General features: G+C 41.7%; 1 protein-coding gene across 1 annotated transcript in view; it reads right to left on the bottom strand.

Annotated features, from left to right (window-relative positions):
• The window catches only part of LOC120534707 (zinc finger protein 91-like), a 143,839-nt gene that overhangs the window by 10,033 nt on the left and 119,647 nt on the right, over positions 1-14,159 (bottom strand). Inside the window, exon 9 of the mRNA XM_039762293.1 lies at positions 2,356-2,741. Coding sequence (XP_039618227.1) covers positions 2,356-2,741 — 386 coding nt within the window. The remainder of the gene's footprint in view (positions 1-2,355; positions 2,742-14,159) is intronic.

Below are 14,159 nucleotides of genomic sequence, written 5' to 3'. Positions count from 1 at the left end.
ACTTGTATATTAGATTCATTCATTACACACAGACTGATGTATTTCAAATGTTTATTTCTTTTAATTTTGATGATTATAACTGACAACTAATGAAAGTCCCAAATTCAGTATCTCGGAAAATCAGAATATCAATTAAGACCAATGCAAAAAGGATTTTTAGAAATGTTGGCCAACTGAAAGGTATGAACATGAAAAGTATGAGCAGGTACAGCACTCAATATTTAGTTGGGGCTCCTTTGGCCTGGATTACTGCAGCAATGTGGCGTGGCATGGAGTCGATCAGTCTGTGGCACTGCTCAGGTGTTAGGAGAGCCCATGTTGCTCTGATGGCCTTCAGCTCTTCTGAATTGTTGGGTCTGGCGTATTGCATCTTCCCCTTCACAATACCCCATAGATTTTCTATGGGGTTAAGGTCAGGTGAGTTTGCTGGCCAATCAAGAACAGGGATACCATGGTCCTTAAACCAGGTACTGGTAGTTTTGGCACTGTGTGCAGGTGCCAGGTCCTGTTGGAAAATGAAATCTGCATCTCCATAAAGTTCGTCAGCAGCAGGAAGCATGAAGTGCTCTAAAACTTCCTGGTAGGCGGCTGCGTTGACCTTGGACCTCAGAAAACACAATGGACCAACACCAGCAGATGACATGGCACCCCAAACCATCACTGACTGTGGAAACTTTACACTGGACCTCAAGCAGCGTGGATTCTGTGCCTCTCCTCTCTTCCTCCAGACTCTGGGACCTTGATTTCCAAAGGAAATGCAAAATTGACTTTCATCAGAGAACATAACTTTGGACCACACAGCAGCAGTCCAGTCGAGACGCTTCTGACGCTGTCTCTTATTCAAGAGTGGCTTGACACAAGGAATGCGACAGCTGAAGCCCATGTCTTGCACACGTCTGTGTGTGGAGGTTCTTGAAGCACTGACTCCAGCTGCAGTCCACTCTTTGTGAATCTCCCCCACAGTTTTGTTTCACAATCCTCTCCAGGGTGCAGTTATCCCTATTGCTTGTACACTTTTTTCTACCACATCTTGTCCTTCCCTTCGCCTCTCTATTAATGTGCTTGGACACAGAGCTCTGTGAACAGCCAGCCTCTTAGCAATGACCTTTTGTGTCTTGCCCTCCTTGTGCGAGGTGTCAATGGTCGTCTTTTGGACAACTGTCAAGTCAGCAGTCTTCTCCATGATTGTGTAGCCTACAGAACTCGACTGAGAGACCATTTAAAGGCTTTTGCAGGTGTTTTGAGTTAATTAGCTGATTAGAGTGTGGCACCAGGTGTCTTCAATATTGAACCTTCTCACAATATTCTAATTTTCCGAGATACTGAATTTGGGACTTTCATTAGTTGTCAGTTATAATCATCAAAATTAAAAGAAATAAACATTTGAAATACATCAGTCGGTGTGTAATGAATGAATCTAATATACAAGTTTCACTTTTTGAATGGAATTACTGAAATAAATCAACTTTGTCATGATCTTCTAATTTTATGACCGGCACCTGTATCTGTGTATATGTATATGTGTATATGTTGTGTATACATTTAATTAGTTAAAGTATGCATTTTCTAAAACTTTTACTTATTTTAGTATTTTACTTTCATCGAAAGATAAGCCTACAGAATGTAATTTTGTGAATAAAACAATTAATACTTTTGGTCTGCAGTTCAAAACGTAAAAAGAGCAAGTTCAGCACAACACCCTAAAATAAGGCTACTGCATATCTGGTTATGCAGGAGCTTAGCAGTAAATACTTAAAATCACATAAAGTATAACCATCCCTCCATTATCCCACCCACTATATCCGATCACAGGGGTCTGCTGGAGCCAATCCCAGCCAACCCAGGGAGCAAGGCAGGAACAAATCCCGGGCAGGGTGCCAGCCCACCGCAGGGCACACACACCCACACCAAGAACACACTAGGGACAATTTAGAATCGCCAATGCACCTAACCTGCATAAATGTAATGATTGGGATCGGTCCTAAAAATATTCTGCCCAGAGCATCCCCAGCACTTACACACATTTACAACTGGTAATAGAGATATGACTAGATGACAGAGGAGGACAGAAAAGGGCAAAAAAATAAAAAAAAAAACCCTCCAGCTGACAGCTTTCATGTAGCAAATAAAACTTTTGCAGGTCCACCGTCAGTATTAACGCAAAAAGCCACCCCCTAGCTTAGCCCCCCCCAGATACTCCTCAAGCTGTACAGACTAATAGGAGATTCTTTCACAATTAAATCCCTGGCATCAAACATCTTTGAGACACTCTCCTCACTCTTCACCATAAAGTATCAGACCTCACCGCAGTTTCACACAAGCCACACAAGACTTGTCTTTCACACACAGACTTACTTTGTCCAGATTGCTGCGAAGACGATGGCTGACCTTCCCGAGTTGCAACTGATGACTCTCCCTTAGTCCCCTTTCTGCCAGACATCACCTTGAGCTCAGTACCCTCCATACTTTTTTGTCTGTGCGTCTCGATGATGACAGATGTCTCCCTGGCCTCTTCTTTAATATCAATAGTTACCAGTTCATAATCCTCCTCCTTAATGCTGGGACTCTCCTTGTTAGGCTCTGATTCACAGTCCTCCTTCTTAATATTTACAGTCGTTATCAACATGGTCTTGATGTCAGCCTCACAAGCCTCCTCTTTCACATCCATCTTGACGTTACAGTTAATTAATGGCAACTTGTCTTCCTTGCTGTTAAAAGAGCACAGTTTAACTCCCTCATAACTGCACCAATTCAGGTCAAAAGATATTTCAATTTACTGGTATAACATTAACACAGTTATAGTTTACGTCAAGTCAGTTAGAGAAATCACACTACAGCACATTAACAGGAACTCGTCACTCTTCATATCGAGTGTGGATTTGAAGGAGGCTTGAGGTGGCCCACCGGTATTCACTACTTGGCCTACACGTATCATCTTTAAAAGAGCTGAACAGCAGGCCAGTGGATTTGTTTTATATATTACTTTAACGCAAGAAGTGATAATGAATGTCATTAACAATTTAGTCGAAATACAGGAGCAGCATTGGATATATTAAGACAAATTTACACTGTAAAAATCAAGCAGATTTTTTAAGAATAAATCCAGCATATCTTATTGATGGTAACACAGACAACAGGCACCATAACTACGGCACTTCTCAGGGCATACAGTACAATCCAGGAGATATTTTTATTTGCAGTGATGAATAAAGAAATAACATAAACCTAGTGGTCTACGGTGACTTGGATCACCCATTTTAGATTAAAAACACAATATTTTCCTATCTTCTGTTCTTTAGGAATTCCCCCAATGCATGGTGACTCCTGAAAAATACGTATAAAGGGTTCCTATACATCCATCCATTATCCAACCCACCATATCCTAACTACAGGGTCACGGGGGTCTGTTGGAGCCAATCCCAGCCAGCACAGGAGGATGCAACATTGACGACATAAACCGTAAGGTGTGTACTAAATCTGCGTGAGCAGGAACACTCAATAAAACTGAAAAAAAGAAAAAAAAAATCAAGTGACGGTGAGATACGAAGAAGGCAGATTCACCAGCGTTTGTGTATCAGCTTTTATCCCTCCAGATCAGAGAAGGTCCAGTTCCATTGCCTCAAAACACCACTCACATCTACAGTTATTCCCAGTTGCAAATAAAAACTAACAGCGTCAGATCCCTAGGGCGGTAGTATGTGTCGTGATTGTGAGTGAGAGAATAAAAGTGGAAAAAAAAGGTAACTTTTACAAGTACTATAAATGTACACAGTCTTTTACAGACGCAATCCAATTGTATGTGTGTACTGTATAATATTAACAATAAGAGCAGCTCACTACTGAAAAGAGTAAATATAGGGGATCGAACCGGGGACTCTTCATTAAAAGTCAGCAAATCTTACCGCTACGCCATGGAAGCTGTTGTATCGTCCTTGAACCTTTTGTGAAAGTGTTTATTTGATTTTTGGACTTCAGGCTTCACATATTCTATAGTTTATACCTACAATTTGTAACATTTATTACTAAAATATGAAAATGTTTCTGTTTTAACAATGTGTTTACACAGATTACTGTAGAAACGGAACACACATGAAATGCATGTGTTCCAAGTAACAATCTTATTTCCACTCTAAAACTCCAGCAGTTCACTCCCAGAGTATCAAGGCATAAGCTCGGAAAACTTTGTGAATGTTCTGCGACGGTGAGGGATAGAATAGCAGGCTGCTTGCTGCTAGTCTTAATCGGCACATTTACAGGACAAAAGACGCTGACGGAGAGGTGCGAACGGAGTTAAGGTGGGACAGATCTACAAGTTTTCTCGTAGGCTCTGGTAATTCTAGTGTAAACAAAAAAAAAAAAGTTGGTGGGTTAGCATTTCTGCTATTATGACCCTGCAAAATTAGTACGCTACATATAAAATTATCCGACTTACATAAACAAGCTTTGATGAGATGGCTTTTACTGAACAGGCAATTCCCATCATGGCAATTTTTTTTTATGAGACAACAAACAAATTAAGAATAAAGTTATACAAAAAGGAGGAAATAAAGTGTATCAGGAATAGTAAAGGGGAATTTAAAAACACACAGACAGTGAAATGGCAAACATTCTACACTTGCATTTCTCTGAGGACTTCAGCACAGGAGGAAGTAGATAAAATTACAGTGGTAACAGGGACTACTAAGGAGGTACTGACGGATTTGGAAATTGTAGCGGAAGAAAAATTGTGGAGATTAAATAGGCTGAAATCAACCAAATGACCAGGACCAGATAATATTTATCCTTGTGTTATTAAGGAGGCTAGTGAGTACAGATATAAACCCTTGACGCACATTTTTAGGAAGTCACTGTGCACTGGAGAGATACCGAAGGACTGGAAAATGACAAATATCATCCCATTATATAAAAAGGGTGGCAGGGCAGATCCAAGCAACTATAGGCCAGTAAGCTTAACGTGCATCACAGGAAAATTAATGGAAGGATAAGATTGAGTAACACCTGGCAAGGACTGAGCAGATGAGATTATTTATCTGGACTTTCAGAAAGCATTTGATGAGGTGCCACATGAGAGGTTGGGCATCAAGTTAAAAGAAGTGGGAGTTCAGGGTGATGTTTGTAGATGGGTGCAGAATTGGCTCAGACACAAGAAGGGTGATGGTGCGAGGAACCTCATCAGAATTAGCCAACGTGAAGAATGGTGTCCAGCAGGAGTCAGTATTAGGGCTGTTGCTGTTATATTTTATTTATTTATATTTTTATAGTGGAGTTTCTAAGGGCTTAAAATATATAAAAATAACCATACAAACATATGGTTCACATACTTCGCGGATTTTCATCTATCGCGGGGGGTTCTGGAACGCAACCCCCGCTATCGAGGAGGGATTACTGTATGTATATATATGTCCTGCGGTGGGTTGGCACCCTGCCCAGGATTAGTTCCTGCCTTGTGCCCTGTGTTGGCTGGGATTGGCTCCAGCAGACCCCCGTGACCCTGTATCTGGATTCAGCGGGTTAGAAAATGGAGATATATATATAAATGATTTGGACAGGAACAGAAGTAACAGGCTGGTTAAGTTTGCACATGATACCAAGCCGGGTGGATTAGCAGATAATCAAGAGTCCAACAAACTATTACAGAGGGACTTGGACAGTATACAGCAGACTTGTGGAAGATGAAATTTAATGTCAGTAAATGTGAAGTATTACACATAGGAAGTTAAAGTGTGAGGTTTGAATACACAATGGGTGGTCAGAAAATCGAGAGTACACCTTATGAGAAGGATTTAGGAGTCGTAGTGGACTGTAAGCTTTCGACTTCGACAGTGTTCAGAAGCCATTAAGAAGGCTAACAGAATGTCAGTTTATATAGCGCCTTGATGTGTGGAGTACAAGTCACAGGAGGTTCTGCTCAACCTTTATAATGCACTGGTGAGGCCTCATCTGGAGTCCTGTGTGCAGTTTTGGTCTCCAGGCTACAAAAAGGACATAGCAGTGCTAGAAAAGGTCCAGAGAAGAGCGACTAGGCTGATTCCAGGTCTACAGGGGTTGAATTATGAGGAAAGATTAAAAGAGCTGAGCCTTTACAGTTTAAGCAAAAGAAGATTAAGAGGTGACATGATTGAGGTGTTTAAAATTATGAAGGGAATTAGTCCAGTGGATCAAAATGGTGACTTTAAAATGCGTTCATCAAGAACATGGGGACACAGCTGGAAACTTGTTAAAGAGAAATTTCAGACAAACATCACAAAGTTTTTCTTTAAGAAAATAATACATATAAAAAATATGCTTTTTAAAAACCACACTTATATTAAGTTAAAAAGGGTACCAAAATAGTCTCAAAAGCGTGGGCGCATTTTGCTAAGACTTTAAGAAGTGTTTTTCGAATGTTGATTGATAAAAAGCGCCCACCTTTAAATTTACGAGTGATGATGTATGAGAGATTTATTTTTTTACTTTTTAGTACACTTTTTAACTTAATATAAGCACAGTTTTTAAAAAGTATATATATATATATATATATATATATATATTTATTTATTTTCAACTTTATAGTTTGGGGTTGGGCGGCACAGTGGTAGCGCTGCTGCCTCACTTCCCGGGTCCTCCCTGCATGGAGTTTGCATGTTCTCCCCGTGTCTGCGTGGGTTTCCTCCCACAGTTCAAAGACATGCAGGTTAGGTGCATTGGCGATCTTAAACTGTCCATAGTGTTTGCTTGGTGTGTGTGTGTCCTGCGGTGGGCTGGGTTTGTTTCCTGCCTTGCACCCTTTGTTGGCTGGAATTGGCTCCAGCAGACCCCCGTGACACTGTAGTTAGGATATAGCGGGTTGGATAATGGATGGATGGATAGTTTGGGTTTGTTTTAGTTCTATCCTTTTCTAGCGCCATCTATTGGTAAAATCTTGAACTATTCTTCATATGAAAATTTCATTTCTTAATTAATTGATCAATTAGTGAAACTAATTATTGATTCATGTATTATCATCGGAAGTGAGTATGTGTGCAAAATGTCAAGTCATTTGGACAATAGGAAGTGGGTTAAATATCGATTACAAGAAGTTAATATAAGCGAGGTAATAATAATACTTTGTTAAGGCTTTTCAGTATATAATTTTATTTATTTAGAACAGATGTTCCTTATCGCAATGGCTGCTCTTTGACTGAACTGCTGTATGTGTGGCTGCAGCTGCTGTACTACCTCAGAAAAGCGCTAATTCTGCCTGTAGCAACCGAACTTCTAACTGAAGATATAATACACGACATTTAATGAGAATGAATCGCCGGCGGTGTGTGTCCCCGCACACGGAACCCGGAGAGTTGCGAGCCACACGCGACACACAGAAACTCACTCGAGGAGAGTCCTTATGACTCCACCTGCCAACGAATACAAAGCTCCACTTCCAAAGAATCAGAGACCCAAGCTCTTACCGCTTACCTCTTACCTCTATCTCCAAAACTAGGTTAAAGACAGCTCCTTCAGTGTTAAACGCCCACGATCTCGACCACTACCACCAGTTCTCTTCTCAAGTTTAGAGACACGAAGCACGCGCTCACTTCAGTTTTCGTCGCACTTGATGACGTCACACGCACGGCGCGTTGCCGGCCTTTCATGTGCACGCGCGTTCGCTCGCTCTCGTTTAAATGAACCCGCATGACCCTGTACCACTTTAAAACGATGAATAGGTTAAACAAAAAAAAAAAAAAACTCATTTGTAATGTGGCGAAAGTGGTAAACGTGTAAGGCAACACGCGTATTGTAGCAGTTCACCTTCTATTCTTGACGTTCACAAAGCCGACGTGGCCATCACGACAGGATATGCGCCAGACACTCCTCAATAAAAGTTGTTAGTGGTCAGCGATTTTCATATCTATAGCTAATAAGTATTGTCGATTTCTGCCACAGTGGGATGGTAATCACCCTTTACAATGCGGGATTCATAGACCTCAAGTGGTAATGAGTAGAAAATGGAGTATTGTAAGTATCAGAATCAGGAAAACGTTATTAATCCCGGGGGAAATGATGTTTGCTACAACTGTACAAATAGGCAAAGGCACAAGTAACACTAAGAGCGAGTATAAAAAAGAAGCATGTAAAATAAAAAACAGAATACAAATATCAAAATAAAGTACAAGAAATCCTCGTTCACTAAGCTCTGCAGGTACATGGTGAATTAAATACAATAAATGCGTGTGAGTATCTTATAAAATCTCAATATACTAAACAGTATTAGCACACTGAGCTTGAAGCATTCCACATAAGAATATTACACGTTAAGTAAAGTACTGCACATCTAAGTAGTTGAGAACGTACTGGGATAGCCATTAAAGAAAAAGGGCCTAGCGTATAGTGTGGACGATTGACCAAAAGAGGACGTCTAGAGTCTGATGGCGGCTCTGCGGAGGAAGCGTTTCCTGGGATGTTCCGTGGAGCACTTTATGCTGGTCAGTCTTCTGCTAAAAACGCTCCTCAGCCTGACCACAACACTATGAAGCGGGTGATTTTTTAATAACAGACTGAACTCTGGACAACATTCTGCGATCTGCCATAGTTTCCAAGCTGTCCAGTTTCTCTCGTACTCGCACTGAGCCAGCCTTCCGAGTTAGTTTGTTTAGTCTCTTAATGTCTGCCACCTTTCATATTACCCATCCCAACAAACCACAGGGAAAAAAATGGCATTTGCAACCACACACTCATAAAACATTTGCAGCATAGAATCGCAGATCCTAAAAGATCTGAGTCTCTGTATGGCCTACTTTAACCCTTCGTATATTTGGAACTTGAGTTCTTGGAGCAGCCCAGCTTACTGTCCACATAAACCCCCAGATACTTGTATTCCTGAACGATCTCCCCATCCACATCCCTAACAGGCAGGGGCCTAACAAGATTGTGATCTTGTCAAATCCGACACCAGTCCTTTAGTTTTATTCATGTTGACATGCAGCAAAATTCCACCACGTCACCATGCCTGATACTTCCTACTATTGCAGAGTCACCTGAGAGTTTCTGCAGATGGCAGCCTTCTGTGTTGTAGCTCAAACCTGTGGTGTACACATTGAAAAGGAATGGTGATGGAAATGTGCCTTGTGCAGCACCAGTGCTACACATACTGGGGCCTTCCAGTCAGGAAGTCCATCATCCACAAGACCTGCGTTGCCAGTAGCTTTACTCCCCAGTCTGGCAGGCTGGATGGTGTTAAAAGCACATGAGAAATCAAAGAACATAATTGTAAGAGGTCCTAATGGCTTGCCTAGGTGACTGTAGGCAACATGCAGCAGGTACATGATGGCAACCCTCACCCTGAGGTGGTCCAATGCTGACCTAACCTGGGGGCGAAGTATTTCCAGGACAGGACTTTCAAAGACTTTCATTATATGAGCAGTGAGTGCCACTGACCTGTAATCAGATGAAGCACTAGGATGTGTCTTGTTCAGAACGGGAACCTAACAAGATGTTTCCTACAGCACTGGCACCTTGTGAAAATTTAGGCTCCGGTTGAAAATCTTGAGTAGCAAACCACAGAGCTATGAGACACACATCTTGAGCACCCCTGGGCTGAGGCCAACAGAGCCTTGGCAGAATGAAGTCTGTGAAGTCTGTTCTCTCATGACTTGGTCTTCAGTAAAGGTGATAGATGATCTGCTTGTAGACAGAAGAGGGGTGGTGGTGAGTTTGGTGGAGATTCTATACACCTCTTCGCCTGTTATGAGGGGTGAGGGAGGGACAGTGAGCAAACGAGGCACCAATGGTGACATCCAGGGGTACATTGTTAGCCATAGAGGTGGAGCTGCGTGGCAGGCTGGACTGAGAAACCTGGTAAAAAAAAAAAAAAAAATCTGCTTAAACTCATTGGTCTTTTCTCTGTCACCCTCAGTAACCGGAGGGCTGGAATTAAAGCCAGTGATTGTCCTCATACCCTTCTACACAGAACATAACTGAGATAGCCCAGAACATGAAAAGCAGTCCGTCAGTCAGTCAGTCAGTCGAGCCACAGATCAGAACTTCTGATCAATGTGACTGTGACAACCACTTTTCTTTGAAGGGAACTCATTAATATTAATATGACCAATATAAAATATTATTAATTGGAATGTTTCATCATTGAATGGAATGATACCATCTGGCAATTTAAGGATTTCATCTTCTTTCTCATAGGTGCTTGCCTATGCTCAAATGTGCTTTAAGGACAAATGACAGGGCTCGTTTACAATTATTATTATTAATAATAATAAAAAGAAGAAGAAGAAGATTTTTTATTTTTATTTTATTTTTTTTTAAAACATACAACATTGGAGCTGTAGGACCCCAAACAGCAGTCAAGTAAAGGCGATCTCAAGAAAAGACAAGAGCTAATAGTAATATTAATAATAGCAACAGTAATACTGTACAATGACATTTCCTCTCGGGGATTAATGAAGTATATATATATATATACACTCACCTAAAGTATTATTAGGAACACCTGTTCAATTTCTCATTAATGCAATTATCTAATCAACCAATCACATGGCAGTTGCTTCAATGCATTTAGGGGTGTGGTCCTGGTCAAGACAATCTCCTGAACTCCAAACTGAATGTCAGACTGGGAAAGAAAGGTGATTTAAGCAATTTTGAGCATGGCCTGGTGGTTGGTGCCAGACGGGCCGGTCTGAGTATTTCACAATCTGCTCAGTTACTGGGATTTTCACGCACAACCGTTTCTAGGGCTTACAAAGAAAGATGTGAAAAGGAAAAACATCCAGTATGCGGCAGTCCTGTGGGCGAAAATGCCTTGTTGATGCTAGAGGTCAGGGAGAATGGGTCGACTGATTCAAGCTGATAGAAGAGCAACTTTGATTGAAATAACCACTCGTTACAACCGAGGTATGCAACAAAACATTTGTGAAGCCACAACACGCACAACCTTGAGGTGGATGGGCTACAACAGCAGAAGACCCCACCGGGTACCACTCATCTCCACTACAAATAGGAAAAAGAGGCTACAATTTGCACGAGCTCACCAAAATTGGACAGTTGAAGACTGGAAAAATGTTGCCTGGTCTGATGAGTCTCGATTTGTGTTGAGACATTCAAATGGTAGAGTCAGAATTTGGCGTAAACAGAATGAGAACATGGATCCATCATGCCTTGTTACCACTGTGCAGGCTGGTGGTGGTGGTGTAATGGTGTGGGGATGTTTTCTTGGCATGCTTTAGGCCCCTTAGTGCCAATTGGGCATCGTTTAAATGCCACAGGCTACCTGAGCATTGTTTCTGACCATGTCCATCCCTTCATGACCACCATGTACCCATCCTCTGATGGCTACTTCCAGCAGGATAATGCACCATGTCACAAAGCTCAAATCATTTCAAATTGGTTTCTTGAACATGACAATGAGTTCACTGTACTAAAATGCCCCCCACAGCCACCAGATCTCAACCCAATAGAGCATCTTTGGGATGTGGTGGAACGGGAGCTTCGTGCCCTGGATGTGCATCCCACAAATCTCCATCAACTGCAAGATGCTATCCTATCAATATGGGCCAACATTTCTAAAGAATGCTTTCAGCACCTTGTTGAATCAATGCCACGTAGAATTATGGCAGTTCTGAAGGTGAAAGGGGGTCAAACACCGTATTAGTATGGTGTTCCTAATAATCCTTTAGGTGAGTGTATATAAAAATTATATCAATAATAATGTTAAAATGCTGCGGTGGGCTGGTGCCCTGCCCGGGGTTTGTTTCCTTCCTTGTGCCCTGTTTTGGCTGGGATTGGCTTCAGCAGACCCCCGTGACCCTGGGTTAGGATATAGCGGGTTGGTTAATGGATGGATAATGTTAAAATGTAAAATGGGCATATTTATTAAAAAAACGGGCCTTTTTTGACTCTTTTGTCGTTTAGTACATTCCGCCTCTCGGTGTTAGTTATATTAATTCAGATATCAAACACTGGAAGCCGCGTACGAACTCTTCTCATCGTTGCCAATCTTTAGCAGCCAAAAGTAAAAGTTTAACAGACGTCATTGAACTTGTTTAATGAGTTTGTGTACCCTTAATACAGATAGCCAGCAGATGTCACTAGAGAGCCAAGTGTCAAATGCTTCGAAGCCGCGACACGATTTCAGACACAATTGCCTCAAACGATTTGGATGAGGACTTCGTTCTGCAGGCCGGTGCGCTGATGTTCTTGCGTTGATCAACGTCAAAACTGATTGAAAGAAAGAAAGAAAGAAAGAAAGAAAGAAAGAAAGAAAGAAAGAAAGAAAGAAAGAAAGAAAGAAAGAAAGGACTGTTTTGTAGGCAATCTGTTACTGATATTCTCCCACACCGTTCATATTTATTTATTTGGCCAACGCTTTTATGCGAAGCGACTTATAACGTTTGAGATACAATTGCTTACGTTTACGAGAAATGAAGACGTTCAAGTTTCTATGAGTTTGTGTACCATTAATACAAATGGCCAGCAGATGTCACTAGAGAGGGGAGTGTCAAATGTTTTGCATGAGGGCTCCTATGTGCCGAGGGCTCCTATGTGCCGGGCGCTGCGATGTTATTCTTGCGTGGATGAGAAAGAAAGAAAGAAAGAATTAAACAGTGCCTCATAACCTGCACCGTGTCAATTAACGCAACCGAAAATCGCATCCAGTCACATTTAAAGCTTATAAACTGATTTCACATCATATTCCTAATTTGTCATGGGAAATGTCAAATTTACTGATCATAGTCGATAATTGTGTAGCTGTAAAATGTCAAATTACACAACTAAAAATCGACTAGCATATCATCTTCTTTGATTTTCTTTTCGGTCAGAGAGGCGAGCTCTTTGCATGCTGACAACAAATGAACGCTCATTCAGAAGTACACAGAATGAAGCAATTAGGAATAAGGAACAGGCGTGTTTTGAATGTCACAAATAGAAGAGAAGATCATCTTTCTGATGTCGTATGCATTATGTACTAAAACAAAATGGGAGTAAAAAGTGCAGAGATTGCTGCTGAACGCACCACAGCTATGAACCCTGTGCACAGCGCTGGTGCTGCTCCGGCTCTGTCAGAAGGCATTGAGGTTGTGGCCCTCGCCAACAGAAGAGAGGCTCCTCTGACTGATGTCCTCTATTTTACATACCAAAAAACAGAACTGAAAAAATGAAATGAACAGCAGAGATTGCCGCTGAATCCGCTGCAGCTGTTAACCCTTCGTTCAGCACCAGCTCAAACGGGTAACACGCTATTGGCTGTCCTATGCCTGGCTGGGCGCAAGCTCCCCCAGATTCGGAGATGACACGTAAGAGATTTTTTTAATGTTTCAGCTCCCCCTCTTCAATTTCATATACAGCATGGTTGCAAGTACAGTTTTCCTCATGTATGATCGGCAAGCTCGCAACTGTGTGTGAAGCTCCCACGGAGAGCAGAGATATTGAAGCGCTACGGTAAGATCCTCGCGGAGGGGACACTAAGATGAATTCTGGCGCCCTCCCTTAATCATGGCACTCCTACACTCTTACAAATAAGAGCAGTTCTGCAGAGAGATGCCAAAGGGGAGCCATTTTTGGTTCCCTAAAGACCCTTCCGCATGAAGGTTCCAGAATGTGCCTTTATTTTTGTAGATCTGTAGCAGGCTCCATACAGTAAATGACCGTGAATAGATGGTAACAGATTAGTGAAATACCAATAACATAATAATGCTGCATACAATAACACGGGCTAAGTTTAGATTTTTTTGATCTGTTGGTGTCCTGCTAGGTACTATACAGGCACGTCAAACACGCGGCCCGTGGGCCGCATCACCAGAAATCTGCGAGGCCCGCATGACAGATCCTAGTTAGCACTAAACTTGTACAAAATGATTACTACCGTTTGGGATTGAATCATTCGGCAACTTAGGCGTTACTTATTGACTTTTCTTACATCCGCCTTCTGACAAAAGCGCGTTTTCCCATGGCATTACGGTACCGGAAATGTCATCTGCTAGTATAGTTGCAGCCATAGACATGCAGTATATAGATAGACGCCGCATTCACTGTGTTGCCCAGTCGACACGATACGTCAGCCGTATTGCGAGCGGCAAAAGTGCCATTTAAACCAATACAGGCAGACTTGGTAATTGGGTTTTCAGATGAAAAAAAAAAACAAAACTTTAAAACAGTATTGTTTATATACAACAGATTTTGGCGAATCGTTTAAA

Source organism: Polypterus senegalus, chromosome 8 (assembly GCF_016835505.1).
Source record: "Polypterus senegalus isolate Bchr_013 chromosome 8, ASM1683550v1, whole genome shotgun sequence".
Taxonomy (NCBI): domain Eukaryota; kingdom Metazoa; phylum Chordata; class Cladistia; order Polypteriformes; family Polypteridae; genus Polypterus; species Polypterus senegalus.
Note: the sequence above shows the minus strand (reverse complement) of the source record. Positions and strands in the feature narration are given on the sequence as shown.